The sequence below is a fragment of the Syngnathoides biaculeatus genome, chromosome 7 (assembly GCF_019802595.1).
Source record: "Syngnathoides biaculeatus isolate LvHL_M chromosome 7, ASM1980259v1, whole genome shotgun sequence".
In the NCBI taxonomy this organism is placed as follows: Eukaryota; Metazoa; Chordata; class Actinopteri; order Syngnathiformes; family Syngnathidae; genus Syngnathoides; species Syngnathoides biaculeatus.
The window spans coordinates 22,394,768-22,420,974 of record NC_084646.1 but is presented as its reverse complement, the minus strand read 5'-3'; the positions used below and the strand labels follow the sequence as shown (position 1 = coordinate 22,420,974).

Genomic DNA, 26,207 nt, shown 5'->3' with positions numbered 1-26,207 from the left:
GTCCAAAATATTAGCCCCTGAGCTCCTGTGAAAAGAAATCTGCATGCTTCAGGATTTCAAGAGATTTTGGACAGTCAAACAGGTTGGTGATTACCCCTTCCTGTTCCAACATGTCTGTGTACCAGTACACAAAGCAAGGCCCATAAACATGAACTTGACTACCCTTGACCCATTCCAGACCACATCCCAGTAGAATACCTTCAGGGTTGATTTCGACTGGACAGTGATCCAGGCCTTCTCGTCCAACATCAGTGTGTGATCTCAGAAAATGCTCCTTGAAGAATGGGAAAAGACTCACATAAAGTCACTCCTAAAGCTTGTTGAAAGCCTTCCACAACAAATGGCGCTGTTACAGATGTAAAGGTCTTAAAATCATACGGGAGTCGAGGAAGGTGAAGTTTTTTTTTTTTCAAGATGGCCTGATCACTATGTTAATGGCTCACCAGGGCTATTCACCTTATCCGTGACTAACTGGCCATGATGTTTGTGGTTCAATAAAAAAAAAAAAAAAAAAAAAAAGGTTCTTTCACAATAAGAATAATTCTGTGCATCGACTTGATTATGTCTCAGTGGGTCAATCACCTGGTTTGCACACATTATCAACATTTTGCAGTCAAAACTGTCTATCTTGCTCACCACCAAATCCACAATTTCCTTCTTCTTTGATGTGGCTGACTTGTGAGAGTTTAAACACGAAAGGAATGCATGTGTGTGTAATGCGAAGGTTGAATGGGTCTTGGTAGGTGCTAGTTGGGTGACCCTTCAGTGAGACCATTCAGTACCTGAGATGCCTCACATACTCCAAACATCTCTCACAATAGACAACAATATTGTCTTATGTTAGGTAAGGCTCATCATACTCAGAGTCATGCGAAGAACAAAAGGCTTCTTGGATGTTTGATCCTGTTTGAATTATTAGTACACATGCTGCAGCCCCAGAATCATCACAACACACAAATTGTTTTATGAAAAAAAAAAAAAAAAAATCAAACAATAAATCCTCCCTTGCAGTCAGACATTCAGACCTGGCTGCACTTAATAAGATCTGTATGGCCTCAATCGGGGGTGCCCAAGACTTCAGCCTATCATCCATGTCGTCGCTTGATTCAGGTGTGGCCAATATGTCGTGTGTCAATTGACTGACAGTTGGTTTGACCAATCCTGGCCTCTTTTGACGTGGCCATAATGGTGTGTTCTAGCAACCTGGCTTCCCATTTACCGTCTGTCTCTTGCTTTCTCCACGGCAGTCACGGCAATGACCCACTCTCGTCTGACAAAAGATCGCGAGAGGTTGGCTGCTTGAAAAGTAGATAATTGGGCCAAAAAAGGCATGGGCATCTCTGGTCTAGATAATACGGGGCCACTTATACTTGTCCTGTATTTTGAGTGATGATAAGCAGCATGGAAAATGGATGGATAGATGGGTTGTGATGGTCTATGTTTGACTGGCGATGAGCTCAAGGTGTACACTGCCCATTGCCAGATCGGCTGGTATAAGCTCCAACATGCCTGTGACCTTAGTGAGGATAGGTGGGATGGAGAATGGATTGATGGGTTGTGATGGCCATTGTAACAGATGTCAAATCAGTAATATTTTACCACTTTCCTTGTCATAATTTTTACCCCACTGTCAAAATCTTTGCTGCGGCAAATATATAAGGTATAGAGATCATCACAAGTGGGTTGGATTGATATCCATGCAGTCTTGACCTACAGTACCTGCTGTGGGCAACATTAATCTGTACAGCACAAAGTTGTAATGGAAACAGGAGTTCAGAACACTTAGAAGGCATATTCCCACCGTTGGATGTAGCCCTACACATTGATGTCAATTGAATCCAGTGAAAGCACAAAACCATGCTAAATGTGAAAGCCAAGGTACCAAAGTGAGCAAATATTGACATAATATTAAAGGTTGATCCACACAAACCAATTAGTGAAACCTAAAGTAAATAATAATTAACTGCTCGAGTTATTATTAATTTTCCCCGTAGCCATCAGTGGACAAGAACCCCACTGATTTGGCTAAGTTGATGCATAGTCATAGTTGTATATATTTGGGGTATGAGGTTTTAGTTACAAATTTCAGTTTACCGGTACTTAGAAAAACATGACATATACTGTAGAGCAGGGGTGTCAAACTCATATTTTGTCACGGGCCACATTGTAATTACGATTTCTCTCAGAGGGCCGTTATTGTGAAACCATAGAAATCCAGAATCGTCTCATCATATTTACACAAGAAATTTATGAGCTAGTTTTGGATTCAGAAATCAACCGTAATGGGTTTTTCAACCATTGTTCATGATTGATAACACAAAAATGCTTATATATCAACATTATCATTTATGATATATGATCATTTGAAATGTTGGGACATCTTTTCACAAGAATCACAGATTTTGACACCGATGATTTGCCTTCGCGGGCCACATAAAATCATGTGGCGGGCCGGATCTGGCCCCCGGGCCTTGAGTTTGACATCTGTGCTGTAGAGCCTCAAATGATTCCCGAGTTAATGTTGAAGTGTTTCCAATGTTGTTTCCCATTTTTTTCTTTTCGTGTTATGTTACTGGTAGTTAATACTTGGGATCCGTGAAATTGAGTAGAGAAGGACTATTAAAGTCCAAAGCATGGCTTTAAAAGTCTGACATATTGAACAGACTACCAAGTGACTACATGATAGCGTGATTCTTTCTGATACCGTTTCAACCTCAAAACCACAACTCATAGAAAACTGCATGTGGAACAAATGTTTCTGCTTGCCATGTTTCTCTCACTGAAATACTGACAAAAAGTGTCATTCCTTACCACCAGCCAACCCTGAAACATTTGAAGAGATGGAGATATCCATCATCTTCTCTTAGCCAATAAGGCAAAAATCAGCCACCGAGCAATCGTTTCTCATGTGGTCATGCTGGGCCACGGGCAATAAAATCTACACACTTTCTACTATACTTTCAAAATACCAGCCCCCGCCTCTTCAGAGCTGCTTGAAAAATAAAAATATGCTGAGCTCTGTTGTTACGGTTACACGGGAGTCAGTATGAGATCAGCTCGAGCTGTAGTGAAGCAGGAAATGATGTGTGTGGTTCAAAGGACGAATGCTTAAACATTGCTTACTGTTGTGTCCCGCGTGCCACTGTGTAGAGCTCTGCACCTTGAGATTTTTTTATTTTTGTATCTTTGAAGACATACATGAATGTGTCTGCACATATTTCCCACGTGATTTAAGACACTCTTTGGGTTAACAGCATGAGAAAAATAAAAATTAACTTTTGGCTCTTGATGGTCCACAAACCTCAACAGTATTGCTCCACTTTGCACCACTGTCCTGCCTCTTGACAGCCAAATAACACAACACAAGCTACGTTATGTGGTCTGCTTTAGCTGCTCTTCCAAGAATCCTGAACATTCACAGTCTGGCAGCTCTGACACTTAGCTCCACTTAATGTCAAGGATGTGACTTTGGCAGGAACGAATGCCAGCTGCCACTAAAATCACTAATACGAAGGCTCTAAAACTACCCAAAATGCAATTTTGACTCACTATTCTGCTGTGAGAAAGTAGCTAAGCACAAAAAGACAGAATGGGTGAACCTAATACCCCTTTCTCAATGTATTTAATCCGGAGTAGTGATACTGGTCGGATGTGGTTCCAAGTATGCCAAGCAACAATTTATAGGTGACCAAACAAATTTACCATTGCCACGAAATTCTAACATTTGATTATCTATGTCGGGAATTGGCAAAGCTAAACACACATGCTGATATTAGCTTATATTAACACCATTGCACTGCCTTAGCTCTGGATGGTACAGTTTTATCGACAATCTTACATCTTACACAGTCACACTTTATTACAGCACTCCATCGTCACGCTGGTCTGAAGGGTAAAATTAATTACTTCACCATGACTGACATCCATATACCAAAATGTAAAAATCTGTTAGACCTTCACTCTTTTCCATTGTTGATGGTTAGTGTGTCCTGTTCAGACAGCAATTCATCTTCCCACTACATGGGCCACCCGTGACATTTTCAAATGCGTTCTGGACCATAAAAGGGCCATTCGTGTTACTGCATGTCTTGTCTTAATGGCGCAGTGACTTCAGCCCTTAGCACAATGCATAAATCTAAGATTTCTGTGAGTCTTTGGGGTCAAAGTGGTTACAACCTCAAGAAGACAAGTTAGATGGTGGTGACATAAAGGGTAATTCTTAGAATCATTCATCAATGTCTAATTCAGACAATAGGTTTCAAGGTTAGGATTATTTGCAGTCCAGATCATTCAAACATACAGTACGTTCAGTGGACAGAATCAACTGATGAAGCCAACCCGAAAGGGCTTTTGTCTCAGCAAACCTTTAGCTCTGCAATACAAAGACTATCACATGATACAAGCCCAATGAGGAGAAACAAAGAAAGGAAAATATGTGATACTAAACTTGAGTAAGATTCAAAATCTGAGTCATAAAGTCCTAAAATTCTTAATCTTGCAGACAGCTGTATTCTCCATCTTGTCACTGTGGATTTCATACAGCACTATGCTGAACTCACAGTCAATATTTCCTGACTATTTAGTGAATGAAATCCTCAGAACTTTCAGTGAATTACTGGTGTGATTTCACAACGAAGCTCCATTTTTTTATTATGCACAATCACTAACAAGACTTTCTAGGGAGGAGGAGAATGACAAATGCTAACAAAAGTGCAGGCCTGCGAGGCCAAAGTTCACCCCACCCAGCTGTTTAACAACAGAGCCTAAGGCCCAAATGTGAAGCCACAGATTCAAAATCTGAGTCATAGAGTCCCGAAATTCTTAATCTTGCAGACAGCTGTTTTCTCCATGTTATCACTGAGGATTTCAAACACCGCTCTGCTTAACTCACATTCAGTATTTCCTTCCCATTTACTGAGTGAAATCCTCAGCCGTTTTAGTGACTCACTGTCGTGATTTCACGACCAAGTTGTATTTTTATTGAGGACAATCACTAAACAGGCTTTCTAGGGAGGAGAAGAATGACAAATGTTAACAAAAGTGGAGGCCAGCAAGACCAAAGTTCACCCCACCCAGTTGTCTAACAACAGACCCTCAGGCACAATTGGCCTGTATTTCAATCAGTTGCCCTTGCTCAACTTCACAACGCATAATCATGTGGAGATCTCTTATGTGTGACATAACGAAGGAAACTGTTGCCATTAAATTGTAATTAAACCCAAAGGTGGATCTGAGGTGACAAAGGGCTTGTTTTTTAGTTTAGCTTGGAATTGTGAAGGAAAATTCTCAAAGATTGATTGGTGGTCTGAGATCATCTCAGAAAGGGGCAGTTTTTAACAGTTCACCTCAGCTGGAATATCTACATGGCCATTTATTCTCCACAAGCGCCTACAATTCTTTTTTCAGTTATTTGCCCCAATCCACAAAAACTCATAATGCGTTTTTACACACAAAAGGTATTTATTCCTATTTAGGCAGTTTAAAAAACAAATTCACACCATATTCACACTGCAATCAATGTCAGTGTGTCCAGCCACAGCACTTCAACCTCCACATATTGAGCTCGTGCACCTACAGTACGTCATAAAATCATGTGACTCGCCATATTGCCGGTTAAACAAAGCATTGTTGCAAGTTAATTTCATTGAGACGAAATGAAAATATGTCTCATAGCATGACATCCAGGGTTTGTCTGATACAGTTAAACATTTAGAAGGTGATAATAAATTAAGGTAAAAAATGAGAAAAATCAGAGATACTTGGCATAGAGGGCCGACATTTAATGCTGAAGTCAATGTTTTCACCGATAAGAAAGTGGACTGTTAATTCACTTCCGCTTGTCTTAGACAACTGGATATACACGTATCTGGTGACTAAGTCATCGAGATTTACACGGAAGAGTTTGAAAGCGTAGAAAAGTCTGGACGCATACAAATATATTTCGTTGTTGGATCTGTTCTCAATCAGGAATAAATCCCATAGAGAGATGGACCCAATCAGATTTTTTCAATACAAATACTAATATTGAAATAAATGACCCCTGGTTTTACTCAAACTCACGTTCTTTCACTATGATTGAAAAAAAAAAAAATCGGACAGGGAGTTGTCTCCTCCGTACACGGAAGCGTATTGCTGCCACACGTTAACCTCCGTAAACCTCTCCGTGACAAGAGGGTCTATTGATTTTTTTAAATACGCATTGTTCTCAAATGAGTCAGTTTGGCGTTATAAATACTTCTTGATACTTTGGGATTGAGAAGAATAATTCCTACCTAAAATGATCGCTACACAGGCGTGTGTATTTGGTTGGGCACCACGCATCACGTTTAACTGTCAAAATCCATCGATCTTTTCTGGTCTTTTCAGCTGGTATTCCAATGAATGATCTCTTTGAATATCTGTCTCGTCTGTTATGACAACCAACAGCACAACAGGTCTCGGGTATTGTAAATATTCTCCTCTAGTTGAATGTCTCCCACAATGCTGAGCAGCTTTGTTTGACCGTCAATATGGCCCCTTGAAAGTGGTGACGTCATGTGCACGAGCTCTATACGCCTAAACATGTTCAAGGTCTATGTACATATATCTTGAGGGACAACATACTACTACTTAATGACTGTGACGTGATTAAACAGGTTGATTTATTGTTTTAGCACTCATGATTTAGAAGAGCCTCTCCAAAGTTCAGTTTTCTCTGAAAGCCTCTCTTAAGTGGTTCTTAAAAAATTACTCTCTCTTCCCTCTTGCAATACAGACATCATCTTTATCAGAGTTGGTTAGCTTTTTCATCCCAGAGTAGGAGTCGTTATCTTAAAACACTATGGAGCCTAAGTCATCCAACAGCTGTTAGTTACAGTAGAGAATCACAGCTCAGTGCCTCATAATGGAGGCAGAACTTAAGCAGAGTTAGATAGGATTGTTTGCCAAAATCAACGAAATTATAATATGTGTGTGTGTGTGTGTGTGTGTATGTGTGTGTGCGCGCGTGTATGTAGGACATCTTTTTACTGAATGAGTAACAGCTTAGATAACAAAGAGTCTCCAGGGTAAGAGAGGAAATCCCCAACAATCTGACAAATAAAACCCCACCAGACCTGATAAAGAAAAATTACCACGACCAGTAGAAATAAAACCAGGTGGCCCGTAGTGTGATGGACTTCATTTCTTGGGCAATGTCGCCGTACTAGACTCAGATCGAGTCAAACTCCCCATTGACCTCATGTCTTCCATTTGCCCCCCACTGAGCCACCAAGACTAAAAGCCAACGTATCTTTCTCTATAGGGCAGTATCCAACCACAGCTTCCAGTCGCGACTACTGTCTCTAATAACTGCTGTTTTACCACAAACTGCAGATGGCTCTATTTGTTTGGGTTGTTAGTTGACGACGCTGCCAGGAAAAGTTGTCATATTTAACATGTGACACTGCATTTATAACGTAATAGTTGGAAACAGGCTGAAAATGACAAAACCCTCCTCATAAAAATTGAACTCTCCACAAGTGAGTGATGCTTCGCTTGGTATGTGGTATAACAACTCCATGACAATGTTCCAAAAGTATGAGAGTTCATAATGAACAATGGTTGTCCTTTCAAAGCACGCAAGGTCAAAGTCCTCAAAGATAGATTTTACATACACTACCTATGAATTTGACAACAGTAAAACGTGTTACCAAGAAAAAGTGATTAATCTCTCCTTAACAGCCATTAGTACCAAAATAATCCTGAGTCCAGAGCTGGATGTTGTGCATGGAAGCTTTTAATGAGTAAATTACTTGTGCGCACCAAATCTCACCCGAAGTCAGCTGAGAATGGCTTCAGTGCTGTTATAACCCTGAGGATAAGCAGTTCAGAAAACGGATTGATAGATGTATAGTTGTGAACACGGCGGCGGAATGGCTTTTGGAGTCGGGTCATTACTTGGGGGCTGTGCATTCTTTTGAGAAGTATATGAATGAGCCGTCATCAGTTGGCAGTTGTCACGTTTCGTACGTCTACTGCGTTTTCAACTGTTTCAGTATGCAAAATGACATTGCCCGTCATTGACAATTGATCCCTCTGGTTGGCTGTTAGCCAGCAAATAAGCAGAAAAGCAAAACAATGACAAAGAAAAAGGCACTAGATCATACAACAAGTTTAACTAAATGTTGATCATTACTTAGATTTGCTTCTGCTTGTATTATGTGTCAAACAAGGTTAGAAAGCAATATGTGTATTTTTATTTTATAACGCCCTGTCTCTGGAGTGTAAAGAAAGGAATGATTTCTAAGCCATCCTCAATAAAATATCATGGGAATTGTGGAAGTTGTCTATGGAGGCATTCCTTTGTTTGGCCAGTTGAATCTTTCCGTAAGTAAATCTTTTGAAACTGCACGTTGAAAGACTTGACAATGTGAAAATAACCAAACTTACATGAGTGAAATAAATTTGTTTTGATAAACCTGGGCATCTGTTCTTTTTTTTGTGCACAGAAATGATTTGCCTGGGTTTTACATTTCAATGCTACTGCAGAATTACACCAATGCTATTGTGTAAATGATGACTTAAAGTCCCACTGACATGCCTATAAACATTCTAATAGATATTGTAGTGAAAAATACATATAACATTATTCAATTCAATGCCTATGTGATAAAATCAATATGAGCAGAGAGCATGTCATCCATGCGCAAAGTTGCGGAAGTCTCACTCAACATCTAAGTGGTAGCCGTATTGCGTGCAACGTCATCAGCAGACGTCACACTGCGACATTCACCATTGAAAACACATAGTGGCACCTGCAATGGGAGAGGACCAACAGAGATTTTGGGATTTTTCCGTTGCGCTTTCTGACACGGAAGCTCTTTTCGAAGAAGAGAACATCTCATAATCGAGTGAAGTGACCGAGGTAATATAACCCAATCGTTTCAAGACATATTTTGATGATAACTAACAATAGACTCCCCGACAGTACGTATGATAGTATGGAGTGTACTCAGCCGTGAGCAACGACAGCGCCGTAAAACGGCCCGGCCCGGCCGCGATGAGCCAACCCAGCAGCAACGCGACGAGCCACCGCAGCCCAGCCGCGAGTGTTGTCGTTGCTCGCTGAAAGAAGGATTACGCCCCCCCAAACTATTATTTTTTTAATAGCTCTATACACACCTATCTGTAATTTCGAACCCACGAAGCTCTCATCCTTTGCACCTGTGCAATCCATTTTCATGACGAACCGGGTTTTTTTTTTTTAAAAAGTATGAAGAGCGAATCCATCCTCCTGAGTGTTTGAACAATATCCAGCAATTCAATAAGCCGGCATTTTGGCTAATGCGAAGGAAAAAAGTGCTATCTTCCTGGAGGTAAAACTGGTATAAACACACGAACCCGGCTGAGTGGGCGTCTGCTAAAACGTCACTTCCTGCTTCTTCTCCAAAACAAATCCCTGAAGAGGGCTTTCATGGCCGGAGTTACAGAAAACAATGTACGTCAAAATCATGTTGTGCGGTGAAAAAAACAGATGGGTCCATTCCGGCTGCCTTTTTTTTTTTTTTTTTTTTTTTAGTTATAAACAAACTAAAAATCATGCTTTTCGTTTCAGTTGGACTTTAAAGCAGCTGATAAAATCTGACTGTGGTTACCCAACATTTCAATTTTGTAATGGTAGATTAATGACATAACTGCTTCCTAAAATAATTCTCAATCTTTACACTGACTTAAAACTTTTTCAAATCTTCCTTTATGGTTTGTGTCCAAGCCTGATGGAAATGTTTAAGAGAGAGAGATCGGGTAGGTAAGCAGTTCGCTGACATGCTATAACAGAACATGGTGGGCTGATAGTTCTTTTTTTTTTCTTGAAATGATTCCATTAGAGAAATTAAAAAAAAAAACCCACTTACTATACACTGTATATAAAATTTTACATTTTTCCTCTTGCTCCAGAAACTTTGAGCTCATCCAACCATTAGAATGACACTAAGCCTGTGTCCCATTACAGAACCTCTTGACTATGCCTCTCGCACCACACGTGCAGTTTTAGCTGAGACCTCCAACATTCTGACAGAGTCCTAAAAAATGAATGTCTTCACCAGAACCCGCATCCAGGCTGTACTAGAAATAAGTAACCCATGGAAAACATGAAAGGGCGTACGACACGCCAGCACATAACAGAAAACCACACGGCACCCGGCAGTATGTTATTCTTGGCTGTGATGAGTGAAGACCCACATGAGAGTTTAAAAAAAAAAAAAATGTGAGGATGAAGTTCCCCCAATAGAAAAATTTACATTGAGGAAGTTTGTTACACTTACATGTGACACACATTGACAGTCCATTTGATTTTTATGTCTTTTTAAAAAAAATGTTTGGAAAAAAAAAATCAAAGCGAGTGTTGGTCTGAACATGACATTAAAGATTGACCAGTTGGTCAGATATACCATAGTACCTGTGATAATACCAATAAAAGTGGCACTTTAAATAATTCCTATCAATTATATTACCACATATTTACAGGAAAGTTATCTAATCTCCGATATTTACATGATGTCCCCATCTGGTCTCAAGCAAAGAGAATTTTGCAGTCTTTTCTGTAATAAACATGAATTGGAACTCAATCACATCTCAAGTTACGACAAAATTTGTAACAGATGAGGAGATTCTGTCAACCATAAATATCCGCATCCCTCTTATTAGCCTTGTTTGTGTCTCTGCTACTTGGTAACCAGCCCACAAGATGAGCCCCTTTCAAGGCTTTTGTTAATAAGTAGGTGTACCCATTAGTAATTTGTAATAAGAATATACCAGTCTTCCAAATCATTGCCCAGGGGATTTCTTTCTCAATAGGACTGTGGTTATGTTTATGTATAGGATTATTATATTTAAGTTCTGCCAAGAAGTCCCCCAGAAGCAAACATGTGCTACCAGTATGCAAGAGCTCTCACCATCACATCTATAATTAACTAAAAGCAACTTTAGCTACCATGTGGAGCTTTATTTAGACTGTTACAAACACAAAAAAGGCCCTGTTTACAAGAGCTTTGGTTTTTGGACTAAAGAAGCATGAAAGGAAATATTCAGATCTGGATTTTTCTTGCATTTCAATTTATACATGAAAAACTGTTGAGTCTGGTGAGGAGGTCAATTAAACCTGAAAATACTTCACTATTGACTTCATTCAGGACAAGTCGCTTTGCCAGTCATATATAGAGCAGCTATATTTGTAAGATCTGGGGGGAACGTTGAAACTGTTGGGTAAGCAGTTTTCAAAGAGGTTTTCCTCTCTCGGGGGTATTAGACGACTTAAAGCACGGCACAGCAGCCTGAGAAAAATAATCATCCTCAGCTAATGAATGGCAGATATTGACTATGCTTGACAGTTGTTGTTGGCAGTGAGGTAATAAAATCCACAAAAGGTTCACAAAAGTAAAATTTTAATGGTGAGTATTACATTGGGATGTATTGTAGGGTTGAACAGCTAGCATAAGATGGTACTGAGCTCCTCTTTTTAGTACATGTGTTATCTATGTTTGTTTATTTTTTGCTTTTTTTTACTTTGGCTTTGAATTGTAGGTATACACTGCCTTTTTTTTTTCCTCTCCAAGGAAGTAATGCTGGTTGCAAGAATTTCTTCAACGGGGTATGTCAAGCCATAACCGGGCTTTCCAACATCCACTTACAGCTTGACAAGCTTAATTTAATGCTTCTTTCAAGATTTCCAAGTGCAGTAATCATAGTGACTACAATCTCTCTCTCACGCACTCTTCTTTTTCTTTTTCTTTTTTTCGTAGAAATCCAGATAAACCAACCGGAACAAAAATATTATTGTCCTTTGACAATGGCATCCATAGAATTTAAAGCAAATTGAATTCCTAAAGGATGACATTTCAAACCAGCCAGTCACTAAGCTCTCTACAAGCCTCTAGCCTTGGGCATGACACACAAGTACTGTACTTGTGATAGCAACATGTGTTCAATGATTATTTCTTTAGGGTAAACACTACAGAAGAACGACGTCTTCCCTTCAGTAAACCCATGTGGGGCAACACATCGCCTTGTAGTGTCAAATCTGAGGTTACTTCCTTCAAAATATTTACTTTCTGTGACGGGCTCTTACATCACATCCAACTCTGAACTCCAATGTACACTTGCAAATACAATCGACCGTCAATAATAAAACAGGCCAAACTACAAGACAAATTGTTGTGAGCTGCTGTAACAACACATTTTTTTTGCAGATGGCAATTTACAGGAATTAGATCAGGCCACATTATTCATAGGCCTTTACTAATTTGTGTGTGAGGATGAATATTTGGGTTCAATTTTGTGCGTATTTCTTCTGAGGTAATGACAATCTATTTTCAATTATCGTAATTGATCATGACAATTTCATAGTCAGAGGTCCCTTGGGTTACATGATACGAGTGTCAGACAAACTGCAATGTTCAAACTGAACTGATGATCTAATGGACTGCAGCTGCAATACTATTACACACATCTGGTCATCCTGGGTAAAAAGCTCTTCATGGGATAAATGGTATCCTTCAGTAAAGGAGACTTGGTGGCAATCCATGTTGTTTAGTTGTTGAATATTTAGCTTCTATTCATTAAATGACTTTACAATGCAAATAAGCTAAGGTTGGCATTACATGTCAAGATAGTTCCAAGAGTTGTTTTGACTATTGGAACTGTTTTTATGTGGTATATGAAACAGCAGGACATGAGAAAATCATTTATTGCAGCCATGGTTCCAGCAAACATCACTAAAATTGTCATGATTAATATGTTTGGACCTCAAAAAAGGTAATGAACCAAAAACCTGTCAAGGATTTTCCATCTTGAGCAATTCGTCTGTCTCACTTTTCACTGTTAATCAGGTCAGTTTATCATTAAAATGAGCACACACCCTCAGTGGTAGAAACTGACTTCATTTTCTTCCTTGATATATGAAACTCCATCTGCACTGGTTGGAACATTCACTGCAATGACTCCTTGGCTTGGGTGCCCGACGATAGGTTAATTCTGTAATATATCTCACCATCTCTAGAGGCCATTAAATATAACGCCACGTCTTGGAGAGACTTTTAGTTTTCTCAGGGTGTTTAAGTGAGGTCGTTCGGAGATGTGATCATCATTTTAAACGCAGTAGGAGCATTTTGGACAATATAAGCTACTGTGTTGCGACTGGTACTCAATAAAAGTGAAGCGGTGCTGAGACTAGCATTTTTTTTAAAAACATTATGGTGTGACCTGACATGGAAGGATCGCCGATTTGCTGGAGATGACATGGGCTGTTGAAATAATTCCACTTTGTCTTCACTACTATACTGAAAGACAGGCTTTGTCGATGGCTCCTGGTGTCTAAGAGTATTGAGCAATGTGATTAGCTGCAATTCACAGAGATTTGAAGCAGATGTGGAGACATTGCGGGGTTAGTCATGGCTTGAGATCAGGTCAAGCACTCTCTCCTGTCCTCTAAGTAACTTGTCGTACTACCTGTTTTCCCCCGGGGAACTACCTCATGGGGTCAGGAGATATTTGCATCGAAAAGCGAACATAAAAAGGTCACACAGTGCAATAGTTGGAAATCCTAGCGTTCCAGAAAGCTGCTGGTGAATTACTCTGAAGATGCTTGCAAGATGATACCATATGATGCAATATAATTTATAGCAGTAAATTCTCCAAGCAGTTGGAAATTTTGATGCTTGACACTCCGATACACAGAACCACTTTATTCCATGTAAGGCATACATGGAAACGAAAACCAAAACACTAAACATAACATAAACACTCCAGAGAACTACCTTTATTCATTCTTTTTTTTTCAGGAAACAACTTTCTGGCCAAAAAGTCAAAACAAGCTGCTATCAGAAACTGATTGCCTGTCACTTCTGGGCAAACTGAATACATAGTCATCTTCAACATCAAAGATGTCTTGTATGAAAACAAGTACAAGTTTTGAGACCACGTTGAAAACAGTTGACCAATCAACCCAAAGAATGCACCTATGTGTGTGTTAAAATTGCACAGCATAGGATGCTTCTTATATGGAGTGTTTCTTTTACAAAGGATTTCCCAACTACAACTAAACAAGAACTGCTGTTTTTTCATCGGGTTACAGCAGGCGAGAAAGCCCACTGTACAAATTTTGTCACAGATAACTATACGAAATCCAACCTCCTGTGGAGAAGGAAGGTTGAGCGCTTTAAGGACTGGATTTTCAAAAAAGGTAAGAAAAGCCTTAACCTCATGCGAACATGTTCATCGCAAACTAAATGATGATGATTAAAAATGGTTTATTTTTCCTGTGTTTTCCTCCTTAATTAAAGATGAGCAAACTGTTGCAATTTCTGTGCTTTCGGATATGTTTTCAACAACCTTGAACTGCAAGTTAGTGAAAATACTGTAATATGCATGCAAGGCCAGTAGTTGGTGGTGCTGCTACGCACATGCTGCTGCTGCTTGAATATCATTTGAATACCTTTGACAAATGATGTCCTTCAAGATCCAACAGCCTGATGAGTTCAGTATATAACAAGACAGGTAAAGGTGCTTTCTCTGTCTACTTGTGGGAAGGCGCTAACAAATCACACAAGTCAGTAAGGAAACCAGATCAGATGCTTGGAAAAGGTTTTTAGCCTCCCACTCACATCTTCTCCCGGCAGTCTTTGGCCAGGCTGATTATTACCTTAACGTGGTGCAGAAAACCCTCAAGGAACATCTGTGTGTACAAAGAGTCACCCACACAAGGATATTTATATAAAGTAGTGTATATAAAATACCTGCTTGCCCAGGTGTTCTGTGTACTCAATTACAGGTCTCCCATCAAGTCCTGCTTTTCAGTTTGGACCTAAAAGCATTTTCATCACTTCAAAGAGACATTAAATCCAAAGTAGGCATCCTACTGAACATATTGGCTCAAATAATGCTTACCAACCCAACAGGCAGACTCCTCCTTATTACCTCATTAACAGGCAGGCGAATAAACAACATTGGTGTGCTGTGCCACAGTGGGTGCACACATTCCTACCGTGTGCTACACGCTCAAGTCCAGTCATGCAGGAGACCTTTGGCACGGCCAAGTACCACACTGTCTGGATGTCTGTGCAAAGCACAAACCATGAAGGCCTTCTGATGTAATCTAATCTGGTACTCCTTGTCTTTCATGCTCTGTCTCTTAGCAACAATCTTAACCCCTAAACGACCCATAGAACACACTAAACACATCCATCTTACTTGGTGACAAACAACCATCCTGTCCTTAAATGAAAAGCAGGAGTTCTTCTCTTTCAAATAATGCAAATGACAAGCTTTCTCACCTTGCCTTAACCTCTCTCCCTTTTTTCAACGAGAGATGAGATCCTCTTAGGTTCCATCTCACCCAGATCCCCCATAAACATTTTTTCCACTCAAATGTTTGCACAACATTCCAAGGTGTGGTCCAGGTTCATGTGGGGAACTAAAAGTGAACATGTCGACCTAACACTGCAGCTTTTCTCTTTGACTCATCAATTAACATCAATGTCATGGAGTAAGTGGCGAAAAAAAGATTATTGCACTATAACAAGAATGAAATACAGAAATCACCAACACTCCACACACATGGAGACTTCCTTTTTCCATGTTGCCATCTACTGCGAGAGCTTTACACAAGACTTAACGCCCTGCTGTGCTGTAGTCAAGTCAAAACATTCAACTTGAGCAGTCATGAATGAATCACATGAACACTTGAAATACCATCAAGCTTCAAGGGTAGCCTGCATGTGGATCAACTCATACATTCATCCAACAGGAGAGGCAAAAAAAAGTTTGAAAACCTCAAGCAGACTGAGCCATGTGCCCTGTTTACAAGTCATAAATTAAATGGATAAGTAACTAATTGATATTGTGACGTGTATCTGCAAACAATAAGGACATCAACTTTATTATGATGGAGCATCATCAAGTTACTAATTTGCTGGAACCACAATCCCACCTAACCTTGAACACGGGCATCTACCTGCTTTTCACGGTAGTTTAGCACTGACAAAATGGACAATATGTATTATAGCGGATTGGATAACCTTCTTTTCCATGGTCAAAGTGGGGGACAGTGTATCCCTTAGGGTGTCATCAATTATACCGTTTGTGATACTCTACATATACCATAAAAGGTAGATTAGGTTCCAATATAGCATCAGCTCGAATGAGAAGGTTGGAAAATTGAAGAGAAGAAATGAGATGTTATAAAAAAAAAAAAAAGGCATCAACTGTCTCATGCTCCTGTTCTTGGCCTGTCTGCTGTGTTTTTTCCTTTTGGTTTCCAGTAGCTTAGGTGATCGGTGGTGAGCGGAGTCACCTGCTGCATACCTGTTGGCTATGACAATCAGCTAGATATTTGGGAGTAGGAGAAGCAGAAAGACGATCTAAGGCATCATACGCCATCATCTTTGCTCTGTCCACCATTTTTAGTTTCATTTTTGTTCCATTTTTATATGGTTTCACTCAAATGTTCTGTTGATGTACTCTTTAGTTGTACCGTTTATCATTATTTTCAAGCGTATCATGGTTTTTATTTTTACTTTTGTGGTTACTTTCTCCTTTTGTTATTGAAAACTCATACCAATCCTAAATTGTGTTCAATTTGCTTTAGCGTCCAAATTCATTTTGTCAACATGCAACATTATGTGTTTGAACCTCAACTACTTCAATCATTATTGGTGGGACCACATTCAAAATGACTAGTTTTCCTGAATAAAAAACATTAATGCTGTGGTGTGACAAAACTGCAGAATGAATTATATCCCTTCAAACTCACTCACTTCAGGTATGTATCTTTTTTCACATGTGATTTAAAAGGGGTGGCACGGTGGATCAGCTGGAAAAGTGTTGGCCTCACAGTTCTGAGGATCCGGGTTCGAGCCCGGCCCTGCCTGTGTGGAGTTTGCATGTTCTACCCATGCATGCGTGGGTTTTCTCCGGGCACTCCGGTTTCCTCCCACATCCCAAAAACATCCAACATTAATTGAACACTCTAAATTCCCCCAAGGTGTGATTGTGAGTGCAAGTGTTGTCTGTCTCCATGTGCCCAGCAACTAGCTGGCAACCAGTTCAGGGTGCACCGCGCCTCCTCCCTGTTGACAGCTGGGATAGGCTCCAGCATTCCCGGCGACCCTGGTGAGAATAAGCGGCGAAACAAAAAAGGATGGATGGATGATTTAAAAGGAACATAGTTCTTATGCTGTCAAAGGACAAGCTCCCCGAAAAGATTGACTAAGATTAGCTCAACATTTAAACTGGTTGGACACTGACCAACAATTTTCTGACGCAACAGAGTGAAGTCACACAAAACACAGGGACGAGAGGTGCAGCGTTCTAAATCCCTCTGCCAAGATTGTGTTCACTAATTTTAGAGTAAATCGGCTGAAGGCCAGACCAAAAACGAAAACATACAGGAGATAAAATAAGTTAAGCATAATACCTACCCTATACAAAATCTATCTTGGTTTACATTAGTTGGGGTTTGTTTGGGGAAGAATGTTTGTTTTCACCTGTCTCACCACGGTCCAAACAAAACTGCAACTTGGCACTAATAAAGTAAAGACATTTCTACGGAAAAAAAAAAAACAAAACAAAACACTAACATAAATCCAGTTTTGATGGTACTCTGGTGGCCTGTTTTCTAATTTTCTATATAAACAATGGGAATGTTTACATTTTATAATCAGTATATCAATGACCAGAACAACACTGTGGCATGTAATCAGCAGCCACAGAAACATAGCTACATCATCACAATCCAATGACATTCAATACAAGAGCTAAATTTAAAAAAAACAAAAAAAAAAATGAAAACTGCCTTTCCAAAAACAAGAATGCTCTTTTGATTGACACATTCAGAGTTATACAGGCTTTACATGAGTGTGGCCCAACATTAAAAGCATAGCTCAGTATATTGCAGTGTAGTTTAGATAGATGGCCTTAAAAAGGAATGCTGTACAAGGAGTACAGTATGTTTATTTCTCACCCATCTTACAGTACACATACAGTACATTTGGATCAGATGAAACAGTTCAATTGCCGATCAGGCAAATCAGGCAAAGTAACGTTCGGCTTTTTGATCATTCTGTGGCCAGTTCCATAGGCCCCTTGGCAGCCACAAGGCCGAGCCCAGCTGGTGCTAAATCTGATGCTTTTTTTGTTGAAGAAACGCAAACAAACCACAACATGAAAATAAAATATTTGAGAGCACTAAATGATGGGCGAGGCAGGGACATATGCAATACTGAGCCAGCAGAACAGTTGGAGCCTTTGGGAGCTTCTTCTAACGGGCCCAAAGAGCCCCATTGTACTGATGTAAGACGTGCAAAGGCGGAATGGTAAACGCTGAAGGAATGTTATTTGTTTTCACAAACACCGCAAAGTGCCTCTGAAGAATATGTGAGCTTTAATGTGCATATCACATACTGTATAAACATGCAGAAGATAAAGACACCACATACTGTACACACTGACAGACTGACCAATAGAAACAGTCAAGCTCTGCCTCTCTTCATCTGATAAGACGATCAAATTCAGATCGCAGACTTAAATTTAACGCTCATGCATGGCAACTTCCTGCTTTGAATCTTTTGAAATCAGATGGCATTGTGGCCATTGTTTGAATCGCATGACCATTTACGGGAGGCTGCGAGAATTGAAAAACTGACGTCAAAGTGATCAGCACTTTAGGAATGAATCAGTTAAGTCTGCTGATTAAAAAGGAAATGTCAAAAACAGAAAGGTCAGGGTCAAACAACTGCCCACCACTTAAGAGCATGGAAGTTGTGTGTCATCAACAGATATGCAGAACTTCTCAGTCTGCAGCTGGTGGGAGTTTAGAATGACTCGCTCTCACTTCCTAGTGAGGGGCTGCTTCCAGCGTCCCGTATGAGCTCCAAATAGATGACAATGTGAAAAGCGGAGGGGCTGATCATCTCTGATTGCCACCCAATTGTGAATGATTAGTTACAAGAAAAAAAAAAAAAAACACATTCTGGACTAAGGATTTTGCATTGGACTACATTTTCTTATTAAAATAATAACAATTAAACCAATCCATAAGGTTTTGTTAACAGTTTTACGTTAATGTAGCCTCTGATCAATAGTATTTACACTATGCAGTGTCTGTGTGAACACTATGGTCAGTGACAGACCTCGAGAATCTTGGTGCTTGCTGGACGGCGCACCACTGCTCACGGGACCCGACGTCCATTGCCAACCTAAGAGGAGTTCTTCATCCGTTTTGCACAGCGTAATTTGCAGGGAGCTAATAAAGTTGATCTGCGTTGATTGTCTATGATTATATCAAAGTATCTCAACACAGCTGCTCCTCTTGCCCTGAGGTTATATATCAGGCTGGAAAAGTGGTATCAGTGTTAGAGTATAGAAGCATTTTTTCAAGTGTGAGTACAGATGTATGGTATCTACACAAATACCGATCTTATCAGCATCAGTGCATCCTTCCAAAATGTCTCTTTTCATGGGTTGGACCAAGTAGTGAAATCTATCCATCCATGAAATCCATGACTGATTTGAAAATAAGAAAATAGAAAGTAAAACAGTAGTCATTAGAATTATTGGTCATAAATTAATTGCTTACGCACAGTTTGTTTTTAGGTTTTTTTTTTCACACTTTTGACCCAAGGTGACCAAAAAAAGTTGTGTCAGGACTTGGTCATTTTCAGCTAACACAATTTTCAGCTCATATTTTTTCAGTAATAGCAGAGTTGCATTTATTAACAGTTGGATATTTCAGGGATTGCTTCATGGGGAATCCACATTAACGTCTTTGACACTTCTTTAGCTCAGGTTCCTTGTACAGCTACCCCCGTATTACTACACAATGATACAAAAGTCAGCTGGCCACAGTCAGTCAGACAGTATTTCCAGTCTCATAGACTGCATTACACTTTGTGGCTTGCTTCTCTTGTTTTTATCCATGTGTTGGATTGTTCCCACACGGAATGATCAACAACATCCCAGCCAAATAAGACGAATCTCATGGGAAAATAGTGCTCAGGAAATGTGAAGAATGCACAACAAATAACCTCAATGTCTAATGTGAAGACACAAGTAACGGGGAAACCCTAACCTCCGTACAAAAACACCTGCACATGTACACTTTGGCACTTCGGTGAACAGTATATATTTGGGATAAGTTACATGACGGAACAGAAAACAGCAGAAAAAAAACAAAATAATGTTGAAACAAGAAACAGACTGACAAGAAAGTGGAGGAAAATATTGTGGCATACACCTGTGCACCTACTTAGAAGTAACAGTTGACAGTATTGCTTTCCACATTTTCTTCATGAAAAATACAATCACAAATGTAATAACATACAATAGTTGGTCCACTGTAGTGAGACTCACTTACTGGTCATTCAGTTTACCAAGTTAAGGGTCACAACCCCAAATAAGTTGTTTTTCCTTAAAACAGTATGCTATTGTATTAAGTATCCTTTGCCACAGCTGGCCCTCACGCAGTCTAACTGCCCTGTGTTAACCATAGAGACGTTCAAGTTCCTGGGAATTACAGTCTCTCAGGACCTGTAGTGGGAGGCCAGCATCAATTGCATCCTCAAAAAGACCCAGTAGAGGATGTGCTTCCTGCGGCGTCAGGCTACCCTAACCCTGCCACACGAGCTTTTGTGGAAGCTCGACACAGCAGTCATCGAATCAGTTCCGTGTCCATCCATCACAGTCTGGTTTGGTGTTCCCACATAAAAGGACAAACGCAAACTGCGACGGACAATCAAAACTGCTGAGAAAATGATTGGTACCAACCTACCCATCCTTGAGGGCTTGCACGCTGCCGGAACTACAGTAAGACGAGCATGCAAATTCCTCTTAGATCCTCCACAACCTGATCAAATAGGGTCATCGTTCCACCCAATCAACGTGGGAATTCTTTCTAGACTGTAAGTTTTTGTATTGTGGTAAGACCTGCTGTGCTGCCCACAACGCAGCAAGCCATTGGTGGAACGGGGTTAGCTACACAACCACAACAGGAACCCATAAGGGAACGCTAACTGCTTATTACATTCGCAAAATCACTCAACCAAACATCAGCACTCTGAGTTGTGGTGTGTGTATGTGTGTGTGTGTGTGGGGGGGGTCCCCATATAATACACACCAACCTACAGATACACACAAACACAGATGGGAAAATTGACTCTTTATAAATCATAAAAGCACATTATTATGGAAGTAAATATGTGCCACCAAGATTTGAAAAATGCCACTGAAAATTTTGTTCTAAAATTCACATTGTTATTTCAAAGTGATCACATTTCCAAAAGCTGTATTTCAGTTTAACTTTTCAATGTTACCAAATTTGCAATATTTTCAGTATCCTGAGATTCAACTGGCTACAATTCGCTGTCTGAAGTTCACCGTTCAACCAGCCAATCCAGTTTCTTAGTCACATTATGTCACATACTACGAAAGTGTCACAATATTCATAAAATAAATATAAACAAAGACTAAAATATAAGCGATATTAAAAGTCACCTGTCATGAAATGCATGATTTTTAGTAAAAACTGCAGCCGGTATGGACCCATCCGTTTTTTCACCACAAAACATGATTTTGACCTATACGGCTTTTTGTAACTCCCGCCGTGAAAATCCTCTCGAGGGATTTGTTTTCGAGAAGAAGCAGGAAGTGACGTACATGGCGGGACCTCCCTCTAGTGGAGTCGATTGTTTTTATTAGTTTTACCTGCGGGAAGGTAGATCTTTGTTCCTTCGTGTTAGCCAAAATGCCAGCTCGTTGTATTGGTGGACATTGCTTGAACACTTGGGAAGATGCATTTACCCTTCATAAATTTGCAAGAGACCCGGTTCCTCGTGAAAACTGGATTGCACGGTGCAAAGGACGAGAGCTTTGTGGGTTCCAAATGACAGGTAGGTGTGTATACAGGTAAAAAAAAAAAATTGTTGGAGGGTGGGGCGTAATCCGTAAGTCAGGGGTGCTAAATGTGTCGATGTGCCACCCTGGCCGAAGCCGTGATTGGCGGACGGGGTGGCTCGTCGCGCCGTTGGGGCAAGGTGGCTCATCACTGCCGCCGAGGTGGATTGGATTGGGCGGTGGTTTGGCTGCACCATCGTTGTCGCTCGCGGGAGGCGTTGTTTATCACCGCCGTGGAAGTGGATCGAACGGAGTGATGGTTTGGCCGTGCTGTGGTCGTGGCTCATGGCCGCGGGCACCGTTGTTCATCGCCACCGCAGAGGTGGATCGGGTGGGAAGTTGGTTTGCCCGCATGCGGTTTGGCCATGATCCGCATATTATCTAAATATGGCTAAAAACGATAGGGTAATATTGCCCCGGTCACTTCACTCGGTTGTGAGATGTTCTCTTCTTCGAAAAGAGCTTCTGTGTCAAAAGGGGCGTGTTCGTCTCCCATCGTAGGTGGCACAGCGTGTTTTCAATGGCAAATGTCCCAGTGTGACGTCAGGGAAAGAACATGAAGCCAATATAGCTACCATTTGAATGTCAAATGAGACTTCCGCAACTTTGCACATGGATGACAGGCTCGCCACTCATATTTATTTTTTCGTACAGACATTGCAGGGGTTGTGGGTTCGTATCCCACTGGGGCCTCCACTCGCTGAGAAGGGTTGCGTCAGGAAGGGCATAAAAATTGTGCCAAACATATATGTGCATTCATCTGAGATGACACGCTGTGGCGACCCCGAAAGGGACAAGCTGAAAGAAACTTCCGTTTACATTGAAGTGAACAATGTTATATGTATTTTTCATTACAATATCTATTTTAGAGTGTTTATAAGCATGACACTTGACCTTTTAAAATGTATGATACCTGAATTAACAATGGTGACAAAGCCCAAAGACTTTTGAGTACATACATGGTGTGTGTGTAAGGTATTTTCGGGGTCTCTTTAGAGGGTTAAGGCTTTACACCTACTATATGTGCCAAATATTTAATATTTGTTGAAGCGCTGTTTTTCCGAACAGAGCCTGAGTCTGATTTATTTATATTGTTTAGTTATCCAAGATATTTTATTCATAGCTCTACATTAAAATGCCAATGTTCAATGTTCTTTATAATTGACATTTAATTGTTCTTAAAAAGGATACACTTGAATTCTTATGCACTATATCATTATTACATCAGCAGCATAAAACACATTAATACTATTGTTTAGCATGAGTTTTTGACAATTATATTGTCCTAAAAAATCTGCAACTGTGGCAGGTGAAACATTATGTATTGAGACAGGAAGAATAATGGATAAAACAAAAATACTGTACAAATGTAAAATTTAAAATTTTACTATATCGGGACCATGACACAAGATTACTGTATATGTATTCCGTGATGATACAATACACCAACTCATTATTCTAGGGCTGCAACTCAGTGTTTCCAAACGTGCATCCTGAGATTTAACTAGTCTCTAGTGTAAAATGATTTCTGCACTACTAGTCACTTTAAACTGATTAAATTGCTTGGAGTCTCTGCACCATTTGTTCAATTTGTCAAGGTACCAGATTATCCAGCTCTTTGACATTTCTAACTGCTATAAATTGCTAAAGGACTCTGCATCATTTTTCACAATTGACAAAAAAGTACTAGCCTTTTTTTCTATTGGGAGCCAATACAGTTCTTATAAAATCCCCCGAGAGCATTACAGACCTTATCAAGGTACTAGCTGTTCATTCTTTTTCAAATTGTGATTCATTATTAGGTTTGTGAGTGAGTTAGTGTCTGTCCCAGATGACTTTGACCGAAAATTGGAGTACATGCTGGATTGGTCACCTATCAATGAAAAGCCACATCTCCAACCATTACACTCACATCTGTACCTATGGTTAATTTAGAGTCTTCATTTAACCCCATACACGTGTTTTTGGGAACACGGGAAGAAGCCAGCGTACCAGGAGAAAACCAACGGCACCACGGGGAGAACATACTGTATGAGGGTAGTAAACCAGATTCAAACCTAGAATCCTATTAGAGCTCATTAAATTGAGGACGTACCCAGCAGTGTTTGCATGAACAAAGGTTTATTGTAAACCAGTGGCCAGCAGAACATTTAGTACTTGAGCCATCAGTAAGGATTTACATGACTTATTCTCCCTCTTAATGCCACTACTATCACATCCCAATTACACATTCATGCAAAATTAAAAAGCAATATAACAGCACGCAATTGTGCCACATACTCACCAAAGACGCTGATAGTTAAATATATTTATGTATGTGCAGGTCGCGCCAGGCTTGTTTTACCAATCAAAATTGCCTATAACAAGTTTAGCTCTGACCAACCAGTCAGAGGATGGGAAAACACTGATGACTGAGGGTGAATTGGAAATCTTAATGGGTAAAGAAAAATTCCCTTTGCTAGTTCAAGTTACATCAACCAGCAGTACTGATTCTAAAGGGCCTGTGCAGATTATATTGCGATTTCGAGGTTGAAATGAAAAAACAAACAAAAAAATCCAACATCTAAATACTAGAAGCAGTGCAACACTACGAAATGGAGCAAATAGTCTGTTGGGAGTAAATTTGTACAATTTCAACAATTGCATGTATCATTTTCAAATTTTGGTCGCCAAAGGAAAGGTCGGGGCTTCTGATTGTGTTTCAGAATGAATAAATGGCGTAAGAGCGTAAACTTCCCTCCAATCAGATGCCCTCATCTTTGCATCACGTTGCCTGGCAGCAACTGGTAAACAGCAGCAGCAGCAGCAGCAGAAGAAGAAGAAAGAGCAGACACACAAACGCGGACAACAATGGTGCCCATTGAAGGCTGCTTTACAACCCCCACCGAGATCCTACCTTGAGATAAGCCATCTGGAGATAGTTGTAGGGGATCCGCCTGCGGAAGTCCTGCACGACATCCTCGCTGACTTTATGCACTGACTGGACGCCGATGTCCTGCTCGATGCAGTCGTCCATGCACACCGCTCTGCGCAGAACCACGTCGAAGAAGGCCAGGTCGGAGACGACATCCCCGAACGGATGCTGGTCCTGGCACCTCAGCCGGCAGCGGACTCTGGAGCGCCGTACCCCGTCGTAGCTGCTGAGCGCCCGCTCCATGGTGCGCACCACGCCGCCGTAGTCGCCGCTGTAGAACGCCCGCACCGCGTCGTCGTACAACAGGTCATATGGCTCCAAGGTAGCCGAGGAAGGTGGGACGGAGGCGAGCAGGACAGCGGTGAACACGACTAAGAAGTTGGCGTCCATCGTGGAGCAGGGAGTGGAGTCGTGAGCGATGATGGCGGCTGTCAACCTCGACGTGCCCTCCATGTAAACATTCCGGAGGTGTCACGCAGCATGCCGAGGGCGGAGGACGACGCGATTTAAAGTTCCTTCAGTCCGGGATGCTCATTTTTGTCTCGGCCGGGCCCCACGTTTGGCTCCGTTGACTCCTCCTCCTCAAATGAATGGACAACAATCACTGGCCATTTTCTCTCCACTGGGGGTTCCTTGGGGAGTCTTGAGAGTCTGCTCCAATAAAGATGGCAGAATTTGTACATGTAAAACGCCACATATTAGTATTGTTTAGGTGACACACATACCAAGACCATTGACACATTCAATATTTAAGCATGGTGCGACACTACCTGACGCAGCCTTCTAGATTTCTAGGCAATTTCTTGGTTCTTCCATTTGAAGTGGACAGTTGCCCCCTGGCGGCAGCGTATCCTTATTACGCGAGTCTTTCCTTGACTCGTCGGCGTCTCCTTTGTTTCTCATTTTTTAAAAATCCCTTCTTATATTAAATAACATTGTGTATATTGACAAACTGGTGGTTGTCTTGCCGGTCGTGACAACCGACGCGCTCCTACAAGTTCCCTTCATCTCAGTTCGTTTTGAGATGTACGTACGTTAGTGTTTTTGCGTGTTTTTATCGAAGTTTACTACCAACGAACATGTGGCTAGGTTCCCAATTACGCCATCTTGTGTGTCATAGAGGTCAGAGAACAAAGGTGATATGTGAAGCGTGAAGTTTTTTTCTATCGTTAATTTATACGATTGGTCTAAGGGTGGTGGTGACGTCATTGGAAACCTTCCCATTGTGACTTGTTACACACCCCAATTCTGGAATGACGATAAATAATGGAGGAGTGGCGTGCGGGACCTTGCAGTTTTTTTTTTTTGGGGGGGGGGGCTGTAAAATTGCTTCTAAGTGAGGGATATCATATTCAGTCCCCCCCTCACCTTTTTTTCTTGCTCTGTTAGGACA

General features: G+C 40.8%; 1 protein-coding gene across 2 annotated transcripts in view; it reads right to left on the bottom strand.

The window, feature by feature from the left end:
- The window catches only part of p3h2 (prolyl 3-hydroxylase 2), a 69,570-nt gene extending 43,458 nt beyond the window's left edge, over positions 1 to 26,112 (bottom strand). Inside the window, exons 1-2 of one of the 2 annotated variants that reach the window (XM_061826373.1) lie at positions 25,585 to 26,112; positions 24,797 to 25,465 (exon numbers count right to left, since the gene is read on the bottom strand). In XM_061826373.1, the coding sequence (XP_061682357.1) occupies positions 24,797 to 25,267 (471 nt within the window). In that variant the 5' untranslated portion in view covers positions 25,268 to 25,465; positions 25,585 to 26,112. Of the gene's footprint in view, positions 1 to 24,796 lie in introns of both variants that reach the window. The other variant, XM_061826372.1, reaches the window with a different exon arrangement.
- Positions 26,113 to 26,207: the final 95 nt, after the last annotated feature.